Here is a 25,237-nt window from a genome sequence, read left to right on the forward strand (position 1 = left end):
ATCTGGGGCTCTCTGGGGTGACCTGCCCTAAGCAATAAAAGTCTTTCTTAGAAAGTGAATTTGTTGTGTCAGAGTACCATAGCACTTTAATAGAGCAAATCTAAATAGGCAGCCAGTGATTCAATCCCTCCCACCAAATACTAATACAGTGGTACCTCGGGTTACATACGCTTCAGGTTACAGACTCCGCTAACCCAGAAATAGTACCTCGGGTTAAGAACTTTGCTTCAGGATAAGAACAGAAATCGTGCTCCGGCGGCGCAGCAGCAGCAAGAAGCCCCATTAGCTAAAGTGGTGCTTCAGGTTAAGAACAGTTTCAGGTTAAGAATGGACCTCAGGAACGAATTAAGTTCTTAACCTGAGGTACCACTGTAGTCTGGAAGTGGTGCTTCTCTCTTCCCTACCCACACTGTTTTAATGGAGAGTTAAACCATAATAACAAGTGGTAATTGTGCCACTAAAGATGAGGTCCCAACTAACTTTGCCTCCCACCCCATCAGTTGAAGACTGATTGGTCTTCAGCTGGTGGGACACAGCTCAGTACTGAATCACAGGCAGGGAACCTGAGGCCCTCCAGATGTTGTTGGACTTCTGCCCATGGCCACTGGTGAGGGACAATGGGACTTGGAGCCCAACAGCACATTTATCCCCACAGCTTCTCTAGCCTTGCTCTAATGAATCACAGCTATACTTGAGGTGGGCCCAAACGGCACCACAAATACAAATATATGGTTCAAAACTAAGAAGCAGTCCCCCAAAATGTACATAGGAGGCTGAAGGTGGGTCTCAGGTCTGAAAAGATGGAAGACTACTGGGATAGAGTACTGGGCTTGGATGCCCAGCCTTAAATCTCTGTTATAAAGCCTAGAGCAAAGCAATCTTGGCCTAAGGTCACAGAGGTTGTTGCTCTGAACTTACCTGAACTTACTAGAGGAGCAATGAGATAAAAACCCATTGGAACATTACACCGAGAACTGGAGGGCACACTTTTCTAGCAGGGCTGGCCCAAGGCATTTTGGCACCTGAGCCAAACCACAAAAAATGACACACACACCCCAGCCAGGGAAGAAGAGATGAGCGAAGATCTACACCAGGAACAAGAGGGGAAATCAATCTTACCCAACGGTTTAAGTCAGAATCGAAGGCTGTCGGTGGGGAGAGAAAAGGCCGGCTCTGAGTCTCACCAGGAAGATACAGAGCCTGGGAGACCCCAGAAGGCAGCCCCCACCATCTCTGGGAGAAGATTGGCGGAGCCTCCTATTCACCAAGAGAAGCAGCACTGCTGTGGGGGTGGGTAGCGCAGAGGAAGTGGCAGGTCTGGCCCCCAAGGAGTGTGACTCAACCATTGCTGCCACTGCAGCAGCAGCAGCAGCAGAAGTAGTAGTAGTAGTAGTAGTAGTAGTAGTAGTAGTAGTAGTAATGGGTGATGCATTTCTTGGGAACCAGATCTGCTGCTCTCTGTGGATCCTGCTGCCTGAGATTGAGCAGGCTCTGCTTCCTAGTGAAACAACAGGCAAGCCAAAATTTCCTTCTTTGTTACAGTAGACTACCAAGTCATCTGTGCCTGACCCTACAAGTTTTGAGGAAATAAAGAAGACCACACAGCTATTGAAAGAGGCAGTCAAAATCCAGCAGCTCTAAATAAAACCCACTGCAGCACAATAGGCAAGCACACACCACTCCTTCTGTGTGTGGGGGGGGGGGGAGCTTTGACCAGCGCCCCTCATCAGTGCACATTGTTACCTGGGGGTGCTACTCGGTCCTGATACTTGGGCTCGAATTCGCTGATGGTGAGCAGCATGACTTGAATGGTCCCAATGAAGATACCAGCCAGGCAGCCGTAGAAGATCACATAGAAGAGTAAGATCTTAACTGTGGCAAGAGAAAAAATAAACACACAACAGTCAATGATGGAAGGCTAATTATGCAAGAGGCCATTTGGGTACCCAGCAGCTTCTCAAGATTACAAGCGCCAAGTTCTGCAACAATTGCAATTAAAGAATCACGGAGTTGGAAGGGGGTTCAAAGGTGATGGAGCCCAACCAGAGATGTTGTTGGACTTCCACTCCCATCAGCCCCAAGCAGCATGGCCAGTGAGGAAGGGTGATGGGAGTTGGAGTCCAACAACATCTGGAGGGCTACAGGAAATCCTGTTACAGCACCCCAAAGGCAATGCCCTCAAAGAATAACATGTCATTGAAAATAGCCTGGACAGACCTGAAAATACTATTTGTGGTATCATATCTCTCACTTTCTCTCTGGCAGAGTCAGGACTGCTGCTCACAGAGGGAGCAATACTATGCACGTTTACTTAGAAGTTCTATAGAGCTCAATGGCCTTAATCTTATAAAGGACAGAAAAAAATTGTGGGGTATAAGTCTGTTCATTGATGGTTATTGGCCATGACAGACATGTAGAACCTCCAAGTGCAGAAAAATTAATTTTGTTGTTGTTTAGTCATTTCTGACTCTTTGTGACCCCATGGACCAGAGAATGCCAGGCACTCCTGTCTTCCACTGTCTCCTGAAGTTTGGTTAAACTCATGCTGGTAGCTTCAAGAACACTGCTTTCTGCCCATTGTTGGAAACAGAATACTGGACTTGGGTGGATTTTTTGTTTGATCTACTTATGCTCTTGGTGGGATTCAAATCCAGTTATCTCTTTGCCCCAGCACCACAAATTCTAACAGTGAACACAAGCAGTGAGTGCCAATAGGACTGCAGTCAAAATGGGGACCCCAAGAAACAACAGGGAAGCATCCGGGTGGCTGGCGAAATGTTGAGGTTTGCAGAAGTATTTACAAAAACCATGAGGGGGCAAGAAACAGTCTGAAAGGTCTGAGCACGTGTAGGAGGCACAGAATGTAGGGTGATCGCTGAGAAAGGAAAACAGAACATGGAGAGGAGGAACAGAGTGGAATGCCCTACTTAGAGAAATGGACTGGTTGGAAATTCAAAGTGGAGCATTCCTTCAAGAAAGGAGGATCCACTGCAGAATTTTATTGTGGGTCTCACTATAATAGGCTCTAAACATAGCGGGTCATGGAGTGAACCTTGGACCTATCATACCTGCCCAACCCCTGCTTTGCAGGAGACCACCACATGTGGGCAAGAACGTACACACATGATAGGAAAGAGCTAGGTTCCTATGAACACAGAAATGCACATGTAACTCTGGGCTACATGCAACAGCAGAGAGCTCTTAGGCACAGGAAGGCGTCTAGAAGCTCTTGCACCAGTGTAAATGAGCCCTTGCCGCCAAGTAAATGCGTTTGTGACTGTGACATCACAGACCCAGTTTGGGGGAGTCACATCCATATCTGAAGATGCATGAAAATTCAATTCCATGTAGCTCAGATGATTAGAGCATGGCAACAATAAGGCCACAGTTGTGGGTTCAATCCCCATACCGGCCATTCCTGCATTGCAGGGGGTTGGACTAGTTGACCCTCGGGGTCCCTTCCATCTCTATGAATACATCAAGAAACACCAAGTATGGCAGATCTCCAGAGTCAAAATGCCTTTTGCCCAGCATTTATTTCAGTTGTGGCCCTGTGGTCCTATGCGCCCAAACAACTTTTAGCTTGCTTTTATGTAGTGCATTAATAAAAGCATCTTGTAAAAGTCACACATTTGACTGCACTTGAGTTGTAATCAGCTAGATTCATACGCAAATTACAGATGCAATTAAAGGGTTTTTGTTGTGGTTAAGGGAAGGCAAAGGGGGACATAAAACTTTATTACTAGGGTTGTTCCCCGGAATTGTGCGCATACTGAAATCTGGTTTTATCAGTTGCGACTTTAGAGGGATTACCTCTATAACATTCTGTGCTAGGCATCACAAGGCAGCCCTACTGGGTGAAGATGCCAACTCATGCCCTATTGTTTTTGTACTAAGAAGTCCACAGCAGCAAACATGTTGGTACTTAAGAGACCCAGTGCAAGACTACAAATGGGTGTAGCTGTTAAGAGCGTCAAGCTAGGACCTAGAAGGCCAGGGTTCAAATCCCCACTTACTGGGTGACCTTGGGCCAGTCAATGCTTCTCAGCCTAACCTACCTCACTGGGTTGTTGTGGGGATTAAATGAGAGGGAGAACCATGCATGTCGGATAAGAAGTTGAGAAATAAATGCAATAAATAAATAAAGTACTGGAGGCCCCATCTGCACTACACATTTAAAGCAGTATTATGCCACTTTAAACAGTCACTGCTTCTCCCAAAGAATCCTGGGAACTGCAGCTTGTTAAGGGGAAAACTTTCTGACAGTAAGAGCTGCTCAGCAGTGAAATCGTCTCCCCTGAGAGGTGGTGGACTCTCCTTCCTTGGAGGTTTTTAAACAGGAGAGGTTGGGTGGCCACCTGTCATGGATGCTTTAGCTGAGATTCCTGCATTGCAGGGGGTTGGACTAGATGACCTTTGGGGTCCCTTCCAGATTCTATGATTCTAAGGGGTGTTGTTATGAGATCCTATTCTCCGCACAGAGCTACAATTCTGGTTTAACAGCCAATCCCTCTTTCCTGGGAGCTCTCATAGTTTTATTTCTTTCAGGGGGACAGGGGTCTGCTAACAACTGTCAGCACCCTTAAACTATACATCCCAATATTCTTCGGAAGGGGGGAAATAATATCTATCTAAAGTGCTAAAATAGTCCTTTAAAAGGAGTGAACACCAATATAGAGAAGTTGCCGGTGAAAGATGAAACCCTAATCAAATAGGGGTTGTTTTCGTTTTCCTTTGAGGGAAATTAGACATGGAGACCTGCAGCAGTACTTTTTTTTTTTTTTTGCACACTTGGGGCTAACACACTCTTCGGTAACCAGGCAGCAGTAGGCAAATAGCTGTGACGTCAGAGAGATTTGGACATTTTTTCCAGAGTACAGTCATAGGAGGTGCTGTTGTAACGAGCCAAAGAGTATGTCCGCTTACAGCAAGGTGCTGTGGGTAGGTTTTACTTTAATAATAATAATAAAATCAAAGTGCTTCAGAGAGTCAGGAGTCAGGTGTTTTAAGTCAGATTTCTGACCAGGGTGTTAACAAAGAACCAACCACATCAAAGTACACAGCCTACTGTGCGCTATGGAAGGCACCTACTATATGAAGGAAGTGCATGGGTTATAAAAGAAACAAAACAGCTTATTTCCTAAGACACAGGTAAGAGCCTCAGCTGTTCTAGCTGTTCAGAAAGAGGAAATCAGGGACATTTTACTGGCCCTTCCAGCAACCAGGCATCTTTGCTTCTAAGGGATTCTAAGCAACAGAGACGGGATTTTGTCTGAACACCCATTTTGTAGCTCAGTCTCTCTGTGGACTCCAGCTCCTCTCCCATCGTTAGGCAAGAATCCCCTTTTGCATCTGCCTTCTATGCAGACTCCGGCCAAGGATTTGAACCGGGAAGCTCTGGATATGTGGCACTTCCAACAGGACACTGACTGGCTGGAGACGGTGCAAGTCTGGCAGCGGCAGCTGGCAGAAACTCATGCGTGACTACAAAAAAGTTCCTATACCAATACGTGAATCATTTCAAAAATAACACCGTAACCTTTTCTCTTCCCCCAGCTATCTTTTAAAAAAGAAGAAGCTATTTATAACGTCAGGTCCTCTTAAATAAAGCCATTCTTATTCCTTACGAACAATCTTTCTGCTCCCCCTTTCCTTGGATCCGTTTGCTGTTTTGGCCTTAGTAATCAGAGATGTTTCTAAATTTGCACAAAGAGTTTTAGAAGGGAATGGAAAGTTCTAGATAAGACGGAAACTCCTCTGATGGATGGATCTACAGAGACACTCAAGATCACCTGCGGAAACCTCAGCAGAGGGAGGAGGAGGAGGAGATTCAAGGGCACCCTCCCCTTCAAGGGCAGACAAATCTAAATGCTTCCAATGCCAAAAAGCTCTGGGCATGCTCCATTCTACCCCTATGGGTATTGCTACAGACTTTTCTATCTGCTAACAACAAAGGGAGGGGGGTTGTGTTAAGCGCTTATTGTCTGTCATCAAAGGAGCCTGTTCAAAATAAATGCTACCTTCTCCACAAAGCAGGTTAGAATACAGTCAACGGCCACATGGAGCATTATGAAGGGTCATATTGAAAGAAGGAAAAGCAGTGGGAACAGTTTGATGCTCAGGGACCTTTCAGAGGTGTAAGCAAATGGAGAAGGAGAAACTGTGTGTTTGCCTGAAAACCTTCAGTGTCCTTTGCATTTGAGCCGGCTTGTGCAATGCAGAACCAAGGTGGTCAACTGGGGAAAGGGCCTCAGTCCTGGACCAGAAAGCAAAAGTGTGTGTGTGTGGGGGGGGGGGTTGTGTGCGTGAAGGGTAGCAATGAAAAAACATTAAGGTTTGACTTTTTTTTTTAAAATGGGCCCTGAACCTCAGTCTCATTCAAGTTGGGTTTAGTTGCTAGGAGACAGCCTTCAAGGACTTTATTATTCCTAAAGCTCCCTTTGCTTTTCCACCTGACCTTTTCTCTTTATCTCCGCTGCCAGCAGCTCAAGCAGGCCTACCCCAAATAAAGGTGTGCATGACAAAAGGATGAAATCCGGCTTCCAAGCAAATGTGTGGTCAGTAGCAAAGGTGGTTGGGTGGTTGTCCTTGGTGGTTGCGGTGGCCCCCCATCCTCTCCCCATTCCCTCAGGGATCCCAACCCAGCCTTCCATTACCTCTTTGCTTGGGAAGGTGTCACCTTGACTAACCTTGAGCTGTGATGCATTATTAACCCTTTTGGGGTTGGGCAGAGTCTGGAAGGCAACCCTAACTCTCTCTCTGTTCCGTTCCCACGAACGATCACATCTCACCGTGGCCATTTTAGAGAGGTAGATAATGCAAACACACACAAGGCAACCACTACCGCGTCCTTTCCCCTCCCTGAGCGGGCAATGGAGGGAGCTGCAGTGGCTGCTCTCCTGATGAGGAGCATGGCGGGCGGGCGGGGAGGAGTAAGAGGGGTGTGTGTCGGGCTCCCCCCTCTTCCCGTCGCCCCCACCCCCTCCACCCTGCCCGCAATCACGACTCAGGCTTGGCTGACTACATCAAGTGCCCTTCAGCACGACCTTTGCAGGCGGGGAAAGCAAAGCAAGGCGCAAAGGAGAAGCAAGCGGCTTTTTCCTCTAGCGCAGAGGCAACAGGCTGCTTCGGAGCGACCCAAGTCATCGCGAGGGAGGAAAAAGAGGGGGGGAAAGCTGGGGATTTCCCCCCCCCCCAATCTCTCTCTCCTCCTGTCTAGACGGTCGCGCCTGGGAAAAGCAAGCGAGCCGGCTAGCCTTAGTAAGCCCGAGGTGCATCTTCCAAAATAGCGAGGAGGCACGAAATGAATGAGACTCTTCTTTCCACACACGCCAAAACCACACCACACCCCGGCAAAAAACACAGAGCGACGAGTCACACATTGCAGGGAAAGGCGCGAGCCTAGCAACGCGCACGATCCGAGGCCAGCCCTGGCGCTGCAGAGCGGGTCGCTTCCCTCCTCGACACGCCGACCAAGTGGTCGTCGGAAGCTGCCCAGCAGGGGAGGCTCGGGGTGGGGAAGCCAGCCTTTGCCGGGCAAGGAAAGCGACCGGGAAGGTTTCACACACCTTCTCCGAGCCGCCTGCCTCGGATCCCAATGAGGCGAGCGAGCGAGCGGCAATTTAGTGGCGTGGAAAAGCATTTCCAGGCAGGGCACGGACAGCGGAGCTTCCACCTGCCGCCCACTGCCTACACACACGAGCGCGCACTACGGCTCTTCCTTCCCGCGCGGCTCGCCCGCAAGACCGCCTCGGGGGGTGTTTGGAAAGACGGGAGCCGAGAGGGCAAAAAGAGACAGAAAGCGTATATGGAGCAAGAAGGTACTCACACCAACTGCCTCCGGTCCTCCCTAGGAACTCCTTCTTCTCCGAGTTCCAGATGAATTTCTTCCAGTTGCCATCGCCTTCCTTCTTCCCGCGAGCCATGAGCGGAGGTCGGCGCGGCTTGTCGCCTCACGACCAGGAGTTCTGCAGTCCGGTCCCCCTTCAGAGACCGCAGCCTTTGCTTCGGAGCGTCCTCTCCGCGAAATTCCCGCCGGCAGGGCGCTCGCGCTCTCCAGGCGACGCGGGGACCAAAGGAAGGTCTTTGTGTGCCCGGCGGGGCGTCCCACCCTGACGAGGTGGCGCTGGCGCGGGCGGGCAGGCGGGCGGACAAGCGCGCGTGTCGAGTAATCCGTGCCCGGAGAGAGAAAGAGAGAGACCGGCAGCCGGGCAAAGCGGTGCAGGAGGTGGCCTGGGGGCGGGGTGGAGGGAGAGTGAACCAGAGCGCAAGCCGGGGGGTGGGAAGGGAAGCAGAAAGCACGAAACCTGGCTCTGCCCAAGGAGAAAAATTAGCTGTATCCCCTCCCACTCGTGCGGGATATATTGCCCAACTCCTGGGGCGAGCGCCGCCCACCCAAATGCCGGTAGCCAATGAGAGCGCCGCCTTGCAGGCGAGGGCGTGGGGCTTCGGAGGGGCGGAGGAGAGGACAAGTGCGCGAGCCGCAGGAGATGGCGGGAGCCGGGCTAGGTTGTCGGCGACGGCGACTCTTCCCGCTCCCTAGCGTACCCCTCCCTCCCTCCGCCCGGGCAGGCACCTGCTTCGCGCGGCGGCAGAAGCAGGGAGAGGAGAGAGGCTCCACCTGCATGGGGAGGAAGGGAGGGAAGGGGAGAGAGAGCCAGGCAGGCGGGAGCAGGGCAGCCGCGTTCTCCGGGCAGCTGAGGCGCAGCGGCGGGCGGGTTGGGCTCGGTGGGCAGGTGGACGGAGGCGGCGGGCGAGGAGCCTGCTTGGAAGCGGGGAAGGTGTCCAGCCAGTCCCGCAGAGAAGCAGCGAGCGGCAGCGGGAGAGGCGCGCGCCTCACCTGAGCTCAGCCAGGGGTGGGTCAAGAAAGCAGCAGGGGAGGAGGGGAAAGGTCTTGCCTTAAAAAATAAACCAGCCTAGGGGATCCCCCCCTTCCAGGCAGTAAAAATGGGCCAGGCTGAAAACCGTGCAGGTCTCTCAGCTTGTTTCGTCCATACCATGAATCGCAATATGGGGTTGTTGTTTTTCCCTTTGTTTTTTTCCTGTTCCTAAAAGGAATGTGGAAAGACCCGCGTCAAGTCCTGGTCAAAGGTGCGCGCCAGGGATACGGATGAAGCGCCTTGTTCTGCCCGAAGCGGAATGGTGACCAACGGCTTCGCCTGCAGCCGATCTCGGGGTGGAGAAGGGCTGGGAGGAGGCCCCGATCCAGGAGCTCCTGTCCCCTAGAGGTGCGCGCGAGCGAGCGCCCTGCCCGCCTGCTTGTCCCTCCCGTCCCTCGTTCGCTGCTGGTGCCCGCTGGAGGCGGGGCTTCTCCGCCTGCCTGCAACGTCATCCCTGCAGCTTTCTGCCCGGGGAATGCCCTTCCCTGGGTCAACGTCCCCACTAGCGCGGCTTCGTGGCGGCAGCCACCTTCCCTATTGCGGAAAGTCGTTGCCCGCTCAGCCAGATTGCTTCATCCCAAAGGTCAGGTAGTCCCAGGACTCACCCCCAACCCAACCCCAGCGCTGCAGGAGATTCCAGATATTCACTACGCGCATCCCAAAATGTACAGTACAGCTATGCCCTTTGCTGGGCAGAATGATGTCTGGGATAGCTCAGTCGGTGGGGAATGGGTTCAAGTCCCACGTCGGACAAAAGATTCCTGCATTGCAGGGGGCTGGGCTAATGACCTTCGAGGTCCCATCCAACTCTACAAAATCTATGACCCAGGGGTTGTTGGGCCATTGCTCCCATGCAGTCCTCAGAGGTGGCAGCTGGGGACCTTGGGAAAGCACCCAAGGGTATGGTCCCAGGGACCAAGGAAGAATGCTTTCTGCATGGTGGAACTTTCCTTCTTCACATTCCCTGTTCTCCCATTATGCCTGCAGAGTCCTTGAGAGCTGAGCAGGAAGAGCAGTGCACAGGGATGGTATATTTGTGGAGGGAGACCTCTCCCCACTGTCTCTGGGCTCTGCTCCACCCTACACTGCCTTTCTGCTCCCCTCCCCCTGCTACTGCTCCCTGCTCCACAGCTCAGGTCGCAGGCAGAAAAAGATGACAATGGGAGGCTGAATGTCAATAGTACATCTCAACCCCGTGCCAGCACAGCCCTCTCCTGTGTTTGCATTGGAACCACCTGCAAGTATTTGTAGGCAAGTGGCCTGGGAGCAGGAGGCCTGTGGGAAGGGACTGTAGCTAAAAGAGTGCTTGGAGAGGAGGAGGCAGGACTTCAAAAGGGAAAAGAAAAGGGGCAGCCAGGGAAGGAGAGATCCGGCTGTCAGGGTGGGTGGAATATACATGGCAGGAAGTGTTTCCTTCTCTGTTTGACCTTGAAGAATGTGCTGCTTTTGGACTCGGAGAGCCCTGCAGTAACATATACAGAGCTTGCTGGTCAAATTAAAGGCAGGGGGGTTGGGAAGCTTTCCACAGCTACTGATTCTAACTAGGGCCTCTCCCTTGGCCTTGATCCCCTCCCCTTCCCCTTTTGTGTGGAATCATACACTGGCCTTGAGACACAAGAGCTCTCCGCATGGAGAAAGCCATTTACTACACTGTGTAGGCATCAAACCATCACTGCATGGCTTCTTACGCAGGAGTGCACTCTCTCACACACACACCTCTCTCTGTGCACCTGCCTAGGCCCACTCTGACACCCAACCAGGGCAGTTTGTATCTTATAAACAAACAAACAAACAAACAAACAAACAAACTCTTTTACCTTAGATACAAATGCACATTTTACTTTGTGGGTAGTTTGGCTGGCTTTGCCGTTTTTCAAAAGGAGCAAATGCATATACAGTGGTACCTCGGGTTACATACGCTTCAGGTTGCATATGCTTCAGGTTACAGACTCCGCTAACCCAGAAATAGTGCTTCAGGTTAAGAATTTTGCTTCAGGATGAGAACAGAAATTGTGCTCCGGTGGCACAGCGGCAGCAGGAGGCCCCATTAACTAAAGTGGTGCTTCAGGTTAAGAACAGTTTCAGGTTGAGAACGGACCTCTGGAACGAATTAAGTACTTAACCCGAGGTACCACTGTATCCCCATTTTATGGCCACTTTTTTCTGATTGTCAGCCCAGTGCAAATTGCTCGTGTTATAATGGCTTTCTAATGATCCAGGTGTCTGTGTGTGCATTGGTGAGAGTATTCATTGCTTCCGCTTGAACACTAGTGAGAAACAGAAAGTTGAAAGATTTGGGAAAGGAATAGGTAAATTAAAGAAGTAGCAGCGATGGAAGGTCCATCTATCTAAATCAGGAGTAGTCAACCTTTTTATACCTACTGCCCACTAATGCATCTTTCTTGATGGTAACATTTCCTTACTGCCCACCAGTGCTCGATGGAAGGAGGATTCAGCTTGTGCCGTAGAACCCCCCACTCCCACGTAGAATCCTGAAACACCCACTAGCGGGCAGTAGGTTGACAGCCCCTGTTCTAAATGCTGGTCTGCCCCATAAGGATGTACAGTAGTTGGGGTGCAGTATAAGTGGTCAATGGGGATGGGGGTGCAGAAAACTTTCGATTGTTTCCTCCATAGTACAACCCCCCAACATAGGGGCCATTGATCGCTGGTAGTTTTGGGATGGATGAGGGTAAACAGACTGAAATATAGTGAAGAGAATGCAGAAGTAATGTTGGTTGGGAAGACCACTGCTTTGGAGAGAGATTTGCAATGGGGGGGGGGGGTTGGATGGCGTTACACAGGCTTCCTCAACCTTGGCCCTCTAGATGTTTTGAGACTACAATTCCCAGCATCCCTGACCACTGGTCCTGCTAGCTAGAGATCATGGGAGTTGTAGGCCAAAAACATCTGGAGGGCTGAGGTTGAGGAAGCCTGGTGTTACACTTCCATGAAGGAAAAATAGGTTTTTTAAGGGGGGGGGAGGATACTCCTGGACACAGATGACCTCATTGGTTAGCAGTGACTCTTACCAGTTTAGGCTGCTTTGTTAACTGTAACCCTATCTAGGGTAAATTTACATGGCCTCAGTAGCACATGTGCTGGTTATGTCCAAACTAGACTAGGTAGGGTTGCCGTTGAAGATAGTTCAGAAACTTCAGCAGGTGCAAAATTCGGCCACCAGGATGCTTGTGCAGGCTAATTACCCATTCTGGGCTCAGTTTAAAGGAACAGCACAAATCTTTAAAGTGCTAAATGGTTTGGGATCAGGGTCAGGTCAGGTTATTTGAAGGACTATTCTGTACTCATATGAATGAACCAACCCAGGTCCTAAGATTGGCCTCAGAGGCCTTGTCCATGGTACCCATCAACCCAACTGACGTTAGTGGACAGGGCCTTGTCAGTGTTGGCCCCACATTGGTGGAATTTCCTCCCTCTAGAAGTCCAGCAGGCCTCCTTTCTTTAAGTGGTCCCTAAATACTTTTTAAAACAAACAAATAAAAGCCTGCCACAGTTTTTAACTGATTGCTGGCCCCTATATATGCTAAATAATTTTCATAAGGATTTTAAAGAATCCACAAATTGCTGTAGAAATACAGAGAACTGAATTTAAGATTGGAAAAATGAGAAATAGAGAGGCCCCAAAATAGACTGGTATAGCCATCCCTACATGCCCCATACCTGCAAATTGGGTAACTCTGCATTTAAAGCTGTGGATCTACTGCCTTGGCATATAATTGGAGCCTGTGTTTGAGAAAGTTGTGCCATTGCCCCCTGGGATGTAGCCTCCACCACCTGCATATAGCTCTATTCCACTAGGAACAGCAGTAAGCAAAGCCATATTTCCGTGCTCACATTACTGAGTTGTGTGTGTCCCTGTGTCCAAGAGGTCCTTTCTTCCTTGTCTTTTGTGATGGCAGATAACTAAGTTACTATTTTAGAAATGGCATGTTTTGAACAAATTGTTTTTGTGTGCATGAAATTGCTTAGATGTGTGAAGATGGTTATGTTTTCATTGTTGATGTTTTTTTATTGTTTTATCACTTGGAGATGTTTTACATTACAGGAAGTGGTTCATAAATGGAAATAAATAAATAAATAAATAAATAAATGTGTTTGTGTGGTTTTTTTTCTTTTTTTTTAATGATTCAAGGAGCTTGTGTCTTTCTGAAAGGCCTCCCTTGCTGCCAGTACTTTCCCCCTTCTAATCTGAGCTTCAGCGTCTCGGTACATAACTAAGGCCCATTGTGACATCAAGAACTATTAGACTAATTATCTCCTTTTGCCCTCTCCATGTTAGAATGTTTGGAAATACCAGGCTTACGGTGGCAAGCTGAACCATGCAGCAGATTTCAAGCATCCCCACCAACTTATTGCGGGCATCCAGTTAATTATATTACTAAGGCCTAGTCCGTGCAAATGGATTTTGCTCATTATGGACCATATTCAACTAGATTGTTGTGCTGGTGGAAGCCAGTGCGCCGTCCCCAAATCTGCTCTGTAGGGTTGGAGGAATTAGGGTGTCAGGAGGAGGAGGAGGAGGCAGGAGATGGGAAGAAAGTTCCATTGTGCAAGGTAACCTCTTGGGCTGGCTTAATCTTAGCCTTAGCACTATGTTAAATACAATCCTCTGTGTAGGGCCTGGTGTAGACCAAATAATAAGCCTTCATTCCTCATGAATACACACTTCTGCCTCCAGGAATATTCCTAGTAAATCAAGAAGTGGAAGCAAACGCATTGCTTATTGAATCTGATTTACCCACACCTGTTCTTGAGGTAGAAATAAGTGGTCAAAATTCACATGCTGTAGCAGAATGAAAATGGTCTAATAACTCCTTATTACTATGCATATTTGTTTCAACAGCTGAACTGTAGCTTCCACTTGAGGATAGGGGGTTCCCTATCTTATAAGGTGTCACCTTCAGAAAAGCAGGATTCCCCAATCTTTGCTCGCTGTTGAGCACTGAAAATACGACTCCTGAGTGTGTAGGAAGGAACCTCCAGCCAAACATTTGGTAGGCTGACAACATGGAACAGATGGGACTGAAATATATTTCATCGATGCTACCATCCTCCAGCCCACATGGCCAGGAAGGCAGGAAGTGGGCGGCACAACATCTCATCTCTGATTGAGAAGCAAGAGTGAAGCACTTGATTCTTCTCACTTGCTCAGCATTGTGGGTTACTTTCCTGATGCACTGATTGGGTTGGAGACTAGCACATTCAGAGAATGGAAAGGAGGACTCATTCCAGGATGCTAGTAGCCGCCTATGGAAGGATGCCTGGATTCAAATCCCATCTGCATCATAAACTCACTGAATATAAGAATGTGAATCCGTATCAAGCCTTCGACAATAGATAAATCATTATGGATTTATCTACAAGCCAGTTACAGCCAAAGGAGTGGGTGTCAGGAATGGGTGTTTCACTGTGACATTCTCTTTGTCTGATTGGCTAGAATTACGTTTCTAAATGTTCATCCTTGCTATGGCTTCATTCATTGGCTAAAAACACTGAAAGGTGGAAATAGACTTTTTCTCACAAAACAAATGAAGAGAATTTTAAATATTTTTTTTTAAAAAAAATACAACATGTCACAGAAAATATAGTCTCTTGGGTAGTGTGTCTGGATAGTGCAGTGAGCTAACCACTCATAGCAGTGAAATTTGGTTGTCTGAGCCATAAAAGCCATAAAAGTATCCCCCCTCGCAATAGTGATGCCCGGCCACATGAATTATCCACACATCTTCCAAAGTTCTGGTTTTGGCTGTCAGCTATTGCCTGTGTTTTCAACTAAAAATTTTGTCCTCAGAAGTCCCTACTAAAAAAGATTGGCAAATTAAGTTAATGGAATATGCAGAAATGACTAACTTAACTGGGAAACTTAGAAATCAAGATGACAACAAATATAAAAAAGAATGGGAAATGTTTATTGCATATATACAAAAGCAATGTAAGGAAGTCAATACATTAGCAGGATTAAAAAAAAACCCACTTGTAATGTTATGGATAATGTTTAAATAAGGAAGTAATTAGAGATAAAGATTATTTGTTGACATGCATAAATGAAAATAATACAAAGGAATTAGGGGAGGAAGTGGAGGGAAGTCAGGGGATTTGTTGTTGTTGTTTTGTTTTAGTCATTTAGTCATGTCCGACTCTTCGTGACCCCATGGACCAGAGCACGCCAGGCACTCCTGTCTTCCACTGCCTCCCGCAGTTTGGTCAAACTCATGCTGGTAGAAGAAGAAGAAGAAGAGTTTGGATTTGATATCCCGCCTTTCACTCCCTTTAAGGAGTCTCAAAGCGGCTAACATTCTCCTTTCCCTTCCTGCCCCACAACAAACACTCTGTGGGGTGAGTGGGGCTGAGAGACTTCAAAGAAGTTTGACTGGCCCAAGGTCACCCAGCAGCTGCATGTGGAGGAGCGGAGACGCGAACCCAGTTCACCAGATTACGAGTCTACCGCTCTTAACCACTACACTACACTGGTAGCTTCGAGGAATCCCAAAATATGGATCAATATTAAGAGCGTAGATGTTTTAATTGTTTTATTTTGTGTGTTTTTTTCTTTTTAATGTAATGATTGTTTCTTGTGAAAATTAATTTTAAAAAAATATAAAAGAAAGAAAGAAAATTTTGTCCTTTATCCAAAACAATGGATCATGGCTTAATGACATGCTATGCGTAAGAAAGGCCCAGTGTCCAATCCTAGGCAGCTCCAGTTAGAAAGGTCAGCTGGCAGGTGATGGAAAAGACCTTTGCCAGAGACTTTGGAGAGCTGCTACCAGTCAGAGCAGACAATACAGGGGTAGCTGGACTTGACCTGGTATATGGTAGATCCAGTGTCCCTAAAACGCCACCTTCACAAAACACAATGGAATGGGACTTTGCCTTCTCACTGAAAACCAAAAATTTATATTGAATAAATATTTCTAGCAAACGTTTAGCAGGCTTGCATGTAGGAAAGCTTTTCCCCCCATAAAGTTTGGCACCATCCACCTTTTTGCTTTATACAGAGAGAAGTTCCCTCAGGGAAGAACCACATATCCTGCAGAATAAATTGTGGTACAGCAAACACATAACTTCTGATCAACTCTGGCATTCTTGGTTTTCTTTCATTTGTGGCAGCCGGCCAGTGTAAAGACAGGCAGCCATCACCGAAGGTGGGTTTGGCAGCTGAAACCTCTCAAATCCTTCCTAAGCTTGATACTGGCCAAAAACCACTCTCCTCTTCTGTCAAAAGGAAAGGAATTGTGCCAGGATGTATTCTGTACCTATTAAAAGTAGTGAAATACATTCCTCCCCCCACCTCTCCTTTATAATTCACTTTCTAGAACATATTGGGTTTTGCCCCTGAGGGAGTTTTACACTACATTAAGCAAAAAGGTACATACCCTTTTAGAAACTCATGGGTAAAAGGTTAATGGGACAAAAAACAACAACAAACCACAAGTATAAGGAAGGTGCTTGAAATAATGTAATAAGATGATTCGAGTGCATGCACGTGGAATGCAAAGAAACAAAACTTCCCACCTTCTAATTCTGTTTGAGTTGTTAAATCAGTGAACTTACATTATAAAGGAGCAGATTTTCCCAAGTATAAGACTAGAAAAACCTTAGTCAGTGCTCCCTGATTAATTAGAAACTTGTTGGTGCTCCAAAACACAACACAACACTTCCATTGTATGGCTTGTGGTCAGTGTTCTCCAACCAGGTGCTCTCTAGATGCTGTGGACTCTCAACTTCCATCAACTCCCACCAACATCCTGTCCCTGTTGGAATATGGTTAGCTGTTACTGTATTTTTATTGTAACACAATGTGATTGTTTTCATCAGCTGCTCAAAGAACTTTAAATATAGGGTGGTATAGCATTAAATAAGTAAGTTGACTAGGAGGCTGCAGCTCAGGGGTAGAGCATCTATTCTGCATGTCGAAGGTCTACAGTTTAATCCCTGGCATCTCCCAGGAAGTCTGGGAGAGACTCCTGCCTGAAGCCCTGGAAAATCACTGCCAGCCAGTGTTGACAATACTGGGCTAAGATGTAATCATACCACCCGATAACCTATTTAAGTCAAGATGCTAAATTTTCCATGGCCCTCTAAGCAGCTAGATTAAAAACATGGTTAGCGAATTTATACACCCTGCATCCCAAGATCGCTAATACAATCGGGTGATTTTTAAATGTACTGGCTTACTGTAAATTATATAAAACTGTGTTAGCAATAGTGGCATTGAGTGTATTCAAAGCCTTTGATTGCGTTGATTGGAATTTAGAATTCATATCCCACTATCAAATTGGCACCAAATTTGAAAGGGCAGTATGTGCTATTCACAGTCTAAAGAAACAATACAAATGAATGGATGTTGGCTCAAAATAAATGCAGTTGAATTGTGGTACAAAACAAGGCTGCCCCCCTTCCCCCCCCCCGGTGTTCGTTTTCCATTTTAAAAGAAAACTTTTTTATTTCTGATGTTAAAATGCAAAGTTCTGAGCATCTATTCAACCTAGGATCCTTTTGGGGAAGTCATGGTTTTGAATGTGTTGAATATGCTTTGAATGTATGGTCTGGTCTGCCCTTATCTTTCACAACAGGTTGATTCTGGATCTGCATAGTCTATTTGGCTGTTCTACTTTGGACAAGTCTATATACTTTGGCTGTCCTCATTTCTGATTTGCATTCTAATGAAAAAGAGAAGTGAAGTGAATTGTTACTATGCTTGTGCTTCTCTCAATCATATATTGCTTGTTTTTGATAATATAATAAAATGCCTTTCAAAGTACAGCTTCCTCTGTTATAATGGAACAGCTTAATGTAGTTATGTTAGGTTTAAATAATGTAATAAGCACCTCAGAGCTTCTACCCTTTCCTGGGGAAAAGTGGGAATGCATCACAGTTTATCAGAATGATATGGAAAACAATCAGGCAATCAGGAGTTTGGGCAAATAGGAGTGCCCCTTGCAAATATTATATTGATGTAGAGATACACAGGAAATGCCCAGCAAATTCATACGTATCTAGCTAACTGGAATTGTGTTAGGAAGAACATAAGGAGCTGCTTTATGCTGAGTTAGATCCTGGCTCCATCTTGCTCAGCATTGTCTATTACACTAACTGGCAGTGGCTTCAGGGTTTCAGGGAAGAGTTTGTCTCCCAGCCCTACCAGGAGATGCTGGGGACTGAACCTTCTGTAGGGAACACAGACTCTGCTTGTGTTGGAAGAGCCGAATGTCCCTCCCTCCCTTGATGAGCTGAAGAACGCCATCAACTCTCAGGCATGTGGTAATCAATACCAAGCAATGTGTCTTCCCTGGGAAACAGAGTGTCCTGATCCATAGGGAGGCCCACCACCATAGGTAGGTGGTGGCCTAAGCAAGGGCAAAGTTGATAAGTCCAAGGTCCCAAACAGACAAGAAGGCAAAATAATGGAGGATCAGCACCTTGGAGAGGGACTGAGGTCCAGGTTTCAGTACCAAGTTACTAATCCTATAACTGAGGCAGAACATACAAGTTGTCTCAGCAATGTCCTGGGGCAACTGTCTGATCTTTATTGGCTAAGTATTTATTGAATCTAGCAAGTTAATAGGCCAGTGTCTTCTTCTGCAGCTGTTTTCTTAGACTTGTTAGTATGCCTCCTTGGGAGTCTCTTGATTTTCCAAGGGGTCTGTGGACCAAACATTGTAGTTCCATTGATTACAGCTCTACATGGGGACCATCCTTTTCCTCCTCAGGGCCACCACTGTTAAGGACTCTGTCTCCAAGGATTCCTGGTCTGGGGCCATGACACAGATCTTGTCAAACAAGCATCATGTCATTTGCTGCTAAGACAAAAAGCTTGGTTGGATGTCCTGATCAGCTGGCCTTTAGGGCTGGCCTTTCTATGAGTTGAAGAAGGAAATCTACCCCTTCAGTCCAAAATTTACCTTTCCATAATTTGGGAAGAAAGCTTTCATGCAAGGGATGCACTGATTTGGCGGCAACAGGAGGGTGGGGATAAGATTGCTTCCAAGAAGAGGCAGCATGAACACTCACATTGCAGTTGTCATGTGTTACATGAAAATCAGGCATGTATGGTACCATGTTGGAAACAACCCACTATTCTCTTTTCCCTGTTTGTTTGTTTGTTTGTTTGTTTGTTTTGCTGGATAACCAAGAGGCATCTTATTATCAAAGAGCAAGGGTGTCTGGCTCTCAAAAAATCATAAGGAACAATTCAATCACAGACACCCCTCCCAGTGTCCTGTTGCAGAGGACAACCTCCTGATTTACTGTGGCCTCCTGAAGAAGAACTTCTCTCCACCCCTCCTTCCATGCAATAGGTCATCTTTGCATTTCCCTTCCTTCCCTTTTCCTCCTATCAGCTCTTGCACAGGAAACCACACGGCTTTGCAACAATGCACATTTCCATCCTAACATCCTTCGATATTGCCGGAAGTCAGCATGCTGAATTTATGCTGAGCCATCTGATTGTTTTCATGATGACTTTTGGGATTTATTACAGTAGGTATTGAATTGGTTGTTTTTGCTACACACTGCTTGATGACGAGCGTTTTCTTAAAAGCCAGTTTATTTATTAAACATAAGGATGAAATCCTAAGGACTCGTGTATGTGTGTGCGTGTGCATACACTGAAGGTGGTTGAATTGCTTCATTCACTGTCTTGAGAGGCTTGTGCTAGCAGGTTGGGTTTATAGAATCACTGAATTGAAGAGCTGGAAGGGATCACAAGGACCATCTAGTTCAACCCCTGGCAATGCAGGAATCTTCCACCCAATGTGGGACTTGAACCCACAACCCTGAGATTCAGAGCCTCATACTCTGCCAACTGAGCTATTCTTCTGGGGGCTAACAATTATCTTGTATTCCTTTGTCATTTTCTGGTTCCTTTGGCAACTATTTCTTTCCCCATGGAAATCACAGAAGAAGAGAAATCAAGCTATGCTAACTTGAGGACTGAAGTAGTTTCCTTTCCCATTTGTCTGGGGAGCCAAGAGGCCAAAGTGGTCTGCCCATGGCTTCAAATCTGTTGTCATACTACATTTTCAGCCATACTGATATCAAAGTGCTCTCTGCATCCTACAAGAGTGATAACTGATGCTTTCAATGGGCACCTCCCAGGAACTGCAGGACTGCAAGGTTAAATTTATTAGACTTTCCCCATTAACCTAAATTTGTTCCATGCATCTCCACCCAGTATCCCTTCGCCATTTCCCTGGCCCAATCTGAATATTCCTTGCATATCCCTGGCCCAATCTGAATATTCACTGCATAATCCATCTTCTATTTCCATAACTACCGGCATATTAATCTTTTGTAATATAATACAATTGGAGTTGGACTAAGTGGGATTTGGGTTGCCTCCAATTGTGCAATTTTACGGCTCTAAGATGGCACTGAAGAGACTGCTAAAATGGTCAAACCAGTTTCTATATTAAGTAAATAGCCTGTTAAGTATTGGCTGTGTTATGTAAGTTTGGGCCAAAGTGTTGCCACAGAAACTACAAGCTGAAGAAGCTTCTAAGAGGCAAACTGAAGGGGACAGGCATTCTCCTCTCCCTTAGCTGGAGGTGACATAAGCAAGGGCTATGAAAGGGAACAAAGGTGAGGCAGTTTTCCAACTGGGCTGGAAATCGACAGGGAAGCCTGATTTGGCCTCTGTGAGATTCCAGTGCTATGGCATTAGGGAGTCTCCTTAGAAACCTGGTGAGGTAGAAGTGTTCAGGAATTAAGTACAACCTGTTCTAGAAACGGCTGCAGTCCCCCTGAAGGAACAGATTCATAGCCTGGGAGTATTCCTGGATTCCAAGGAAGGCCTATGCCAGCTGAGGCTGATTTGCCGGCTACAGCTGTTCCTAGACAAGGATAACTTGGCCTCAGTTGTTCCTATTCTGCTGACCTCTCATTTAGGCTACTGTAATGCACTGTGTGTGGAGCTGCCCTTGGAAACTTTCCGAAGGCCACAGCTAGTGCAGAGTGTGGCTGCTAGGATGGTGACTGGGGCAGCCTCATAGGACCATGTGTCAGTGGTCCTGAAAGTTCTGCACTGGCTGGGCACAATACAAGGGGTTAGTACTAGCATACACCTCCCTAAATGGCTTGTGAATCAAGTATCTAAAAGAGCACCTTCCACAATATTAACTATCTCAGACCATATGATCAGCAGGTGAGGGCTTGGTGTTGGTGCCACCAGTGAGGGGTGCTCAGTTGGTGTTAAGCAGGGTCAGGCCCTTTTCAGTGGTAGTTCTTCAGTTGTGGAATGCCCTCTCTTGAGAAGTGTGTTTTTCTCCCACATTATTGACTTTCAGGAGAAACCGAAAAACATCCTCCATGTGTAGATGAACATTGGTGAATGTGTGAACTCACTCTTAGTCTCATAACTGGTGGTGGCAGCTGCCGTGGTTTTAATACCTAACAGATTATTTTATGTCAGCTACCATGTTAGGTGAGTCTCTTCTGTAAACTGCTCTGAGGTGTGTTTTTTAAATGTGGTATATACATTTTATGAAATATAAACAAACAATAAGCCAGCCATTATCACTATCAGTACTATAACCATAATCAATACTAGTAGTACTGGCAGCATTTAACATGTCTTTAGATAGGCCATACTACTTCTGACACTAACCTATGTAAATCTCAGGTAGAGAGGGGCAAATTTGCTGATTTCGTTTATTTGCTTTTCAGAATTTAAGTTCAGTTCTCCACATTTCTGCATCAGTTTGTGGGGTGTTTCCCCAGTTCAAATTTTTCATAATGCACATGCTTGTATGCATTTGGCCTAATATATTTTTTTGCAAAGCAATTCCCCCTAATCCCCCCCTAATTATTTTCCCAAACATTTTTTGTTGTTGAGAACTTTACCCTAATATATGCATTTTTATGCACATTGCTTGCCTGGAGATGATTCAGAGAACTGTGAAGGCTGTGTTTTGGCTTGCATGTTATTTCAGAAAGTGCCAATTGCCTTTAAATGCAAACCGAATCAAATTTCTCCCCATCCTTAATTTAATTTGCACGGGTGTGAGGAGAGCAGCGGGCATTTCCTTTCCCCTGTCTCCTTGTAGGAGCCCCCACATCATCTCAGCCTACATTGTAATTTCAGCATGATTTCTGGGCATGCCTTTCTATAGAGTGCAAGTCCTGTTGTGTTAATTAAAATTGCCTTTCTCATCTTTTTCCTTGCAAAGACAGACTCTCATGTCAACAGATGCCCTGTCACCCAGTTAGATCAGCTTTGCAGTGAGCTGTCTGCAGAGGCTATAAACAAAAACAAAAGGGGACTGAGAGCCATTCCGCTCCATGCAGTGATGTCTTAACATATGAAATCCCCTATGAATGGGAAACCTACCCTAAAGGCAAACACTTCGATCCACCCCTATCACCAGGGACCTTGATCTGGAAATACTTTGTCTGCTCCATGAGCATCTGACTTTGAAGTCTAGAGCTGTCCTACAGTACAATAAAGCCAATGAACAGGAGTGTATAACAATCAGCCAATCCGTGGCTCCAACAGAGTGTAAGATGAATACATCTGATGCTACTGTATATTTCTTTGTACATAAGCAGGGAATTCAGGGTCGGGGAGCATGGGGATTATTTCTACAAATTTTACAGAATAAACAAAAAGATTTAAAGATGACGAAGAAAACAATTACAACTCAGAAAAAGAAATACAAAGACCCTTTGTGCAGTTTATTCACATGATGGTAGATTGTTTTTGAAAAAGTCTTGAAAATTGCATTTATTAATTTTGGGTGAATGTTAGTCATCCTCAGAGTAGACTCACCAATGTCAATGGATGTAAGCAGGATAGACTAGAATTTATTGAATTAGTTTGCATACAATATCAAAACAAAACAAAATTATATTTCAGCACTACAGACAAGTAGAATATGTTAAAGAAGTCCCCACTTAAAAGAATGCATAAAACAGATGTTTACTAAAATAACTAAAAATTCAAAAATAGTGGGGATACATGTCACAATGAAATTATACCCTCAGAATGCAGAGGATGGAATCCATTCCAGCGCTAACTCCCTTGTTCCATCTGTACAAGGATTTCCTCTTACGCAATGGAATGTTTCCCCCTTTCCTCACTCATGAACCCAATAAATCTGCTTTTGGTATTTCTCCAACCCTCCAGAGCAGATTTGGGGAGGGGGGCAGATGGGGTAGGATGGGAAAGTTCCATTGCAATACAAAATTTGGAGAGCTGCCCATTTCAAAAGATGGCAATGTTTTGGTTCAAATATTCTTTTGGCAAGTGTGAATTATGTAGACATGCCTTTAAAGACAAACTGAACTGAATTTCTCCCTCATTCCTAACTGCCACCCACACAAAGCTTCTACCTGGCTTTCCCCCTCCTTCTTACCTTGCTCAGAGAAAAGGCCAAGGGTGTGTGTTTTTCTTCAGAGTGATGCATTCTGAGCAAGGCAGTTGGGAGAATGCCTGGACCTGCCACTTTGCTGCAGTGGCTGGAAGCTTGGCTTTAAAACATCGTAACAGAGCAAACAGTTTCCTGGCCAACTTACCCAGAATTCATTGCTCCAAGGAAGGACCAAGCCCTGCTGCTTGGTCCTTTCTCAGAGTGTGGTGGAGGAGGAGGGGAGAAAAATAGGTTAAATGGGCAGTATGGTGACACTGATGCTTCTGCCCGCAGTAGCAACAGGTGGGGAATGGATGATGAAGGGTAGAAGGAAAGGAGGAAGAAGAGAGGGGGTGGTCTCCCCCCTCAGGAGATACGGGCTCTTGTGCTGTCTCTGGTGTCATGGGCCACAAGGGAGAAGATTCAACCTTGCTGATTTTGCAAGAGACAAAATTGGTTTTTGAAGCATGGCATCCTCTGAAAATCTTACGGGGAGGGTTCATAGGGGAGAAACTTTTGGTGTTCCAGTTTCTACAAAGAAGGTTATAGTTGCTCCCACGTCCTGCTCCCATTAGGACACAAGTACAGGTAGCTGCATTCTGTATTGAGCATTTTCAGCTGCAGGATACATCATAATGAGTGCACCAATCATGGTTGATAGGCCTCCATCCTTCAGGAAATAATGGAGCTGTTTCAAGCCAGTGGAAGATAGTAAAATGCTTTCCTGGACTTGAACGCCAGCTAAACATCAGGTGGTATTGCCAGATTCAGTAGGAGGAGAATCTTCATCACCGATTGTGATCCAGTAAAGGGGGATATTTATCATTGATTGTGATTTGCCCCTCCAGCCAAGATCTAAGCTTACCAACCATAATCACTGCCCTTTGATGACACAAGTACTTTCTGTGTTCCTCGGTGGTTGTTGCAGCCAAGAATACCTAAAAGAGCTGTTTGCCGGTTATTCTGAAAGCATTTCCACTATATTTTAGGAATATAGATGGAGAATATAGATGGAGCAAAATAATTTTCTGATAAATACAGCTTCCTGCATTCAACTGCAGGTCTCTTTGTTATGCTTTGATTGTATAGTTTCCTTGTTTTAGTTTAGACTGTCTCTGTAAGCTATCATTTAAATGTGTCCAGCACAAAAATCTCCTCCGGTCCTTCCCAATGAGAAAACAAAAGGAGAAATAAACAAAACACCTAACTCAGAAAAGTAAAGGAGCAGCAAAGCAACGGAAGAATATATGTCAAAAGAATAGCTGACTGTGTTTTGGAGAGTGTTTTGTCTACACTTTAGGATCAGCAAACGACAATTACATTTCTCAGATGAACTGATAATTCTTTGAGTTGTTTTTCTGGATTTTCTCCTCTTTGGGTATGCAGGTTGAACAGGGCCAAACTAAAACATTCTGCTGCCTGAGGCAAAGAACAAGATGGAGTCCCTGCCCCACCCCCCACCTTCCAGGTACATTCACACAACCAAGTAATACAGTAATGTAGGAATATTTATCCCTGTAATGTTATTATAAGCCCCAGAAACTTTCATACACACCATTTTAAATAAGTCTCCCCCCCACCCCCCACCCCCACATTGGTTCTTATTAAAAGCTCTGGGGGAGAGGGAAAAGGTCAATCGGTAATGTATTTTATTTGACCAAGTTTTCAGGCTGCATTAGGTGAGATTTAGTGTTTGACAAAGTTCTCCTGAAGCTTGGTCTAATCCACCCTCAGACATGGCCTGTACAATGAAAGGAATTACCTTCTCTCTCTTTGTCTCTTATATGCTAATCCACTGATAGACATGGTGGGCCCAATTAAAGGTATTAGCTCTCCCTCCTTGTCTCATGTACCTTGGGACCAGCCTTTTGACATCTCCATCTGCACTGCAAATCATTTACTCATTGCTGGGAGCCATGCCCGATGGTTTCAAGTGCAGTTCAACCTTTATGCTTCATTTCACCCTTGGATTTCATTGTGATTAATTCC

At 46.1% G+C, this 25,237-nt stretch overlaps 1 protein-coding gene across 1 annotated transcript in view; it reads right to left on the reverse strand.

Annotated features, from left to right (window-relative positions):
- ATP1B1 (ATPase Na+/K+ transporting subunit beta 1) overlaps positions 1-9,286 on the reverse strand; it is a 31,992-nt gene extending 22,706 nt beyond the window's left edge. Inside the window, exons 1-2 of the mRNA XM_083438481.1 lie at positions 7,829-9,286; positions 1,744-1,872 (exon numbers count right to left, since the gene is read on the reverse strand). Coding sequence (XP_083294607.1) covers positions 1,744-1,872; positions 7,829-7,925 — 226 coding nt within the window. The 5' untranslated portion in view covers positions 7,926-9,286. The remainder of the gene's footprint in view (positions 1-1,743; positions 1,873-7,828) is intronic.
- Between the last annotated feature and the right edge of the window lie 15,951 nt (positions 9,287-25,237).

Source organism: Podarcis tiliguerta (assembly GCF_965153285.1).
Source record: "Podarcis tiliguerta genome assembly, chromosome: 4".
Taxonomy (NCBI): domain Eukaryota; kingdom Metazoa; phylum Chordata; class Lepidosauria; order Squamata; family Lacertidae; genus Podarcis; species Podarcis tiliguerta.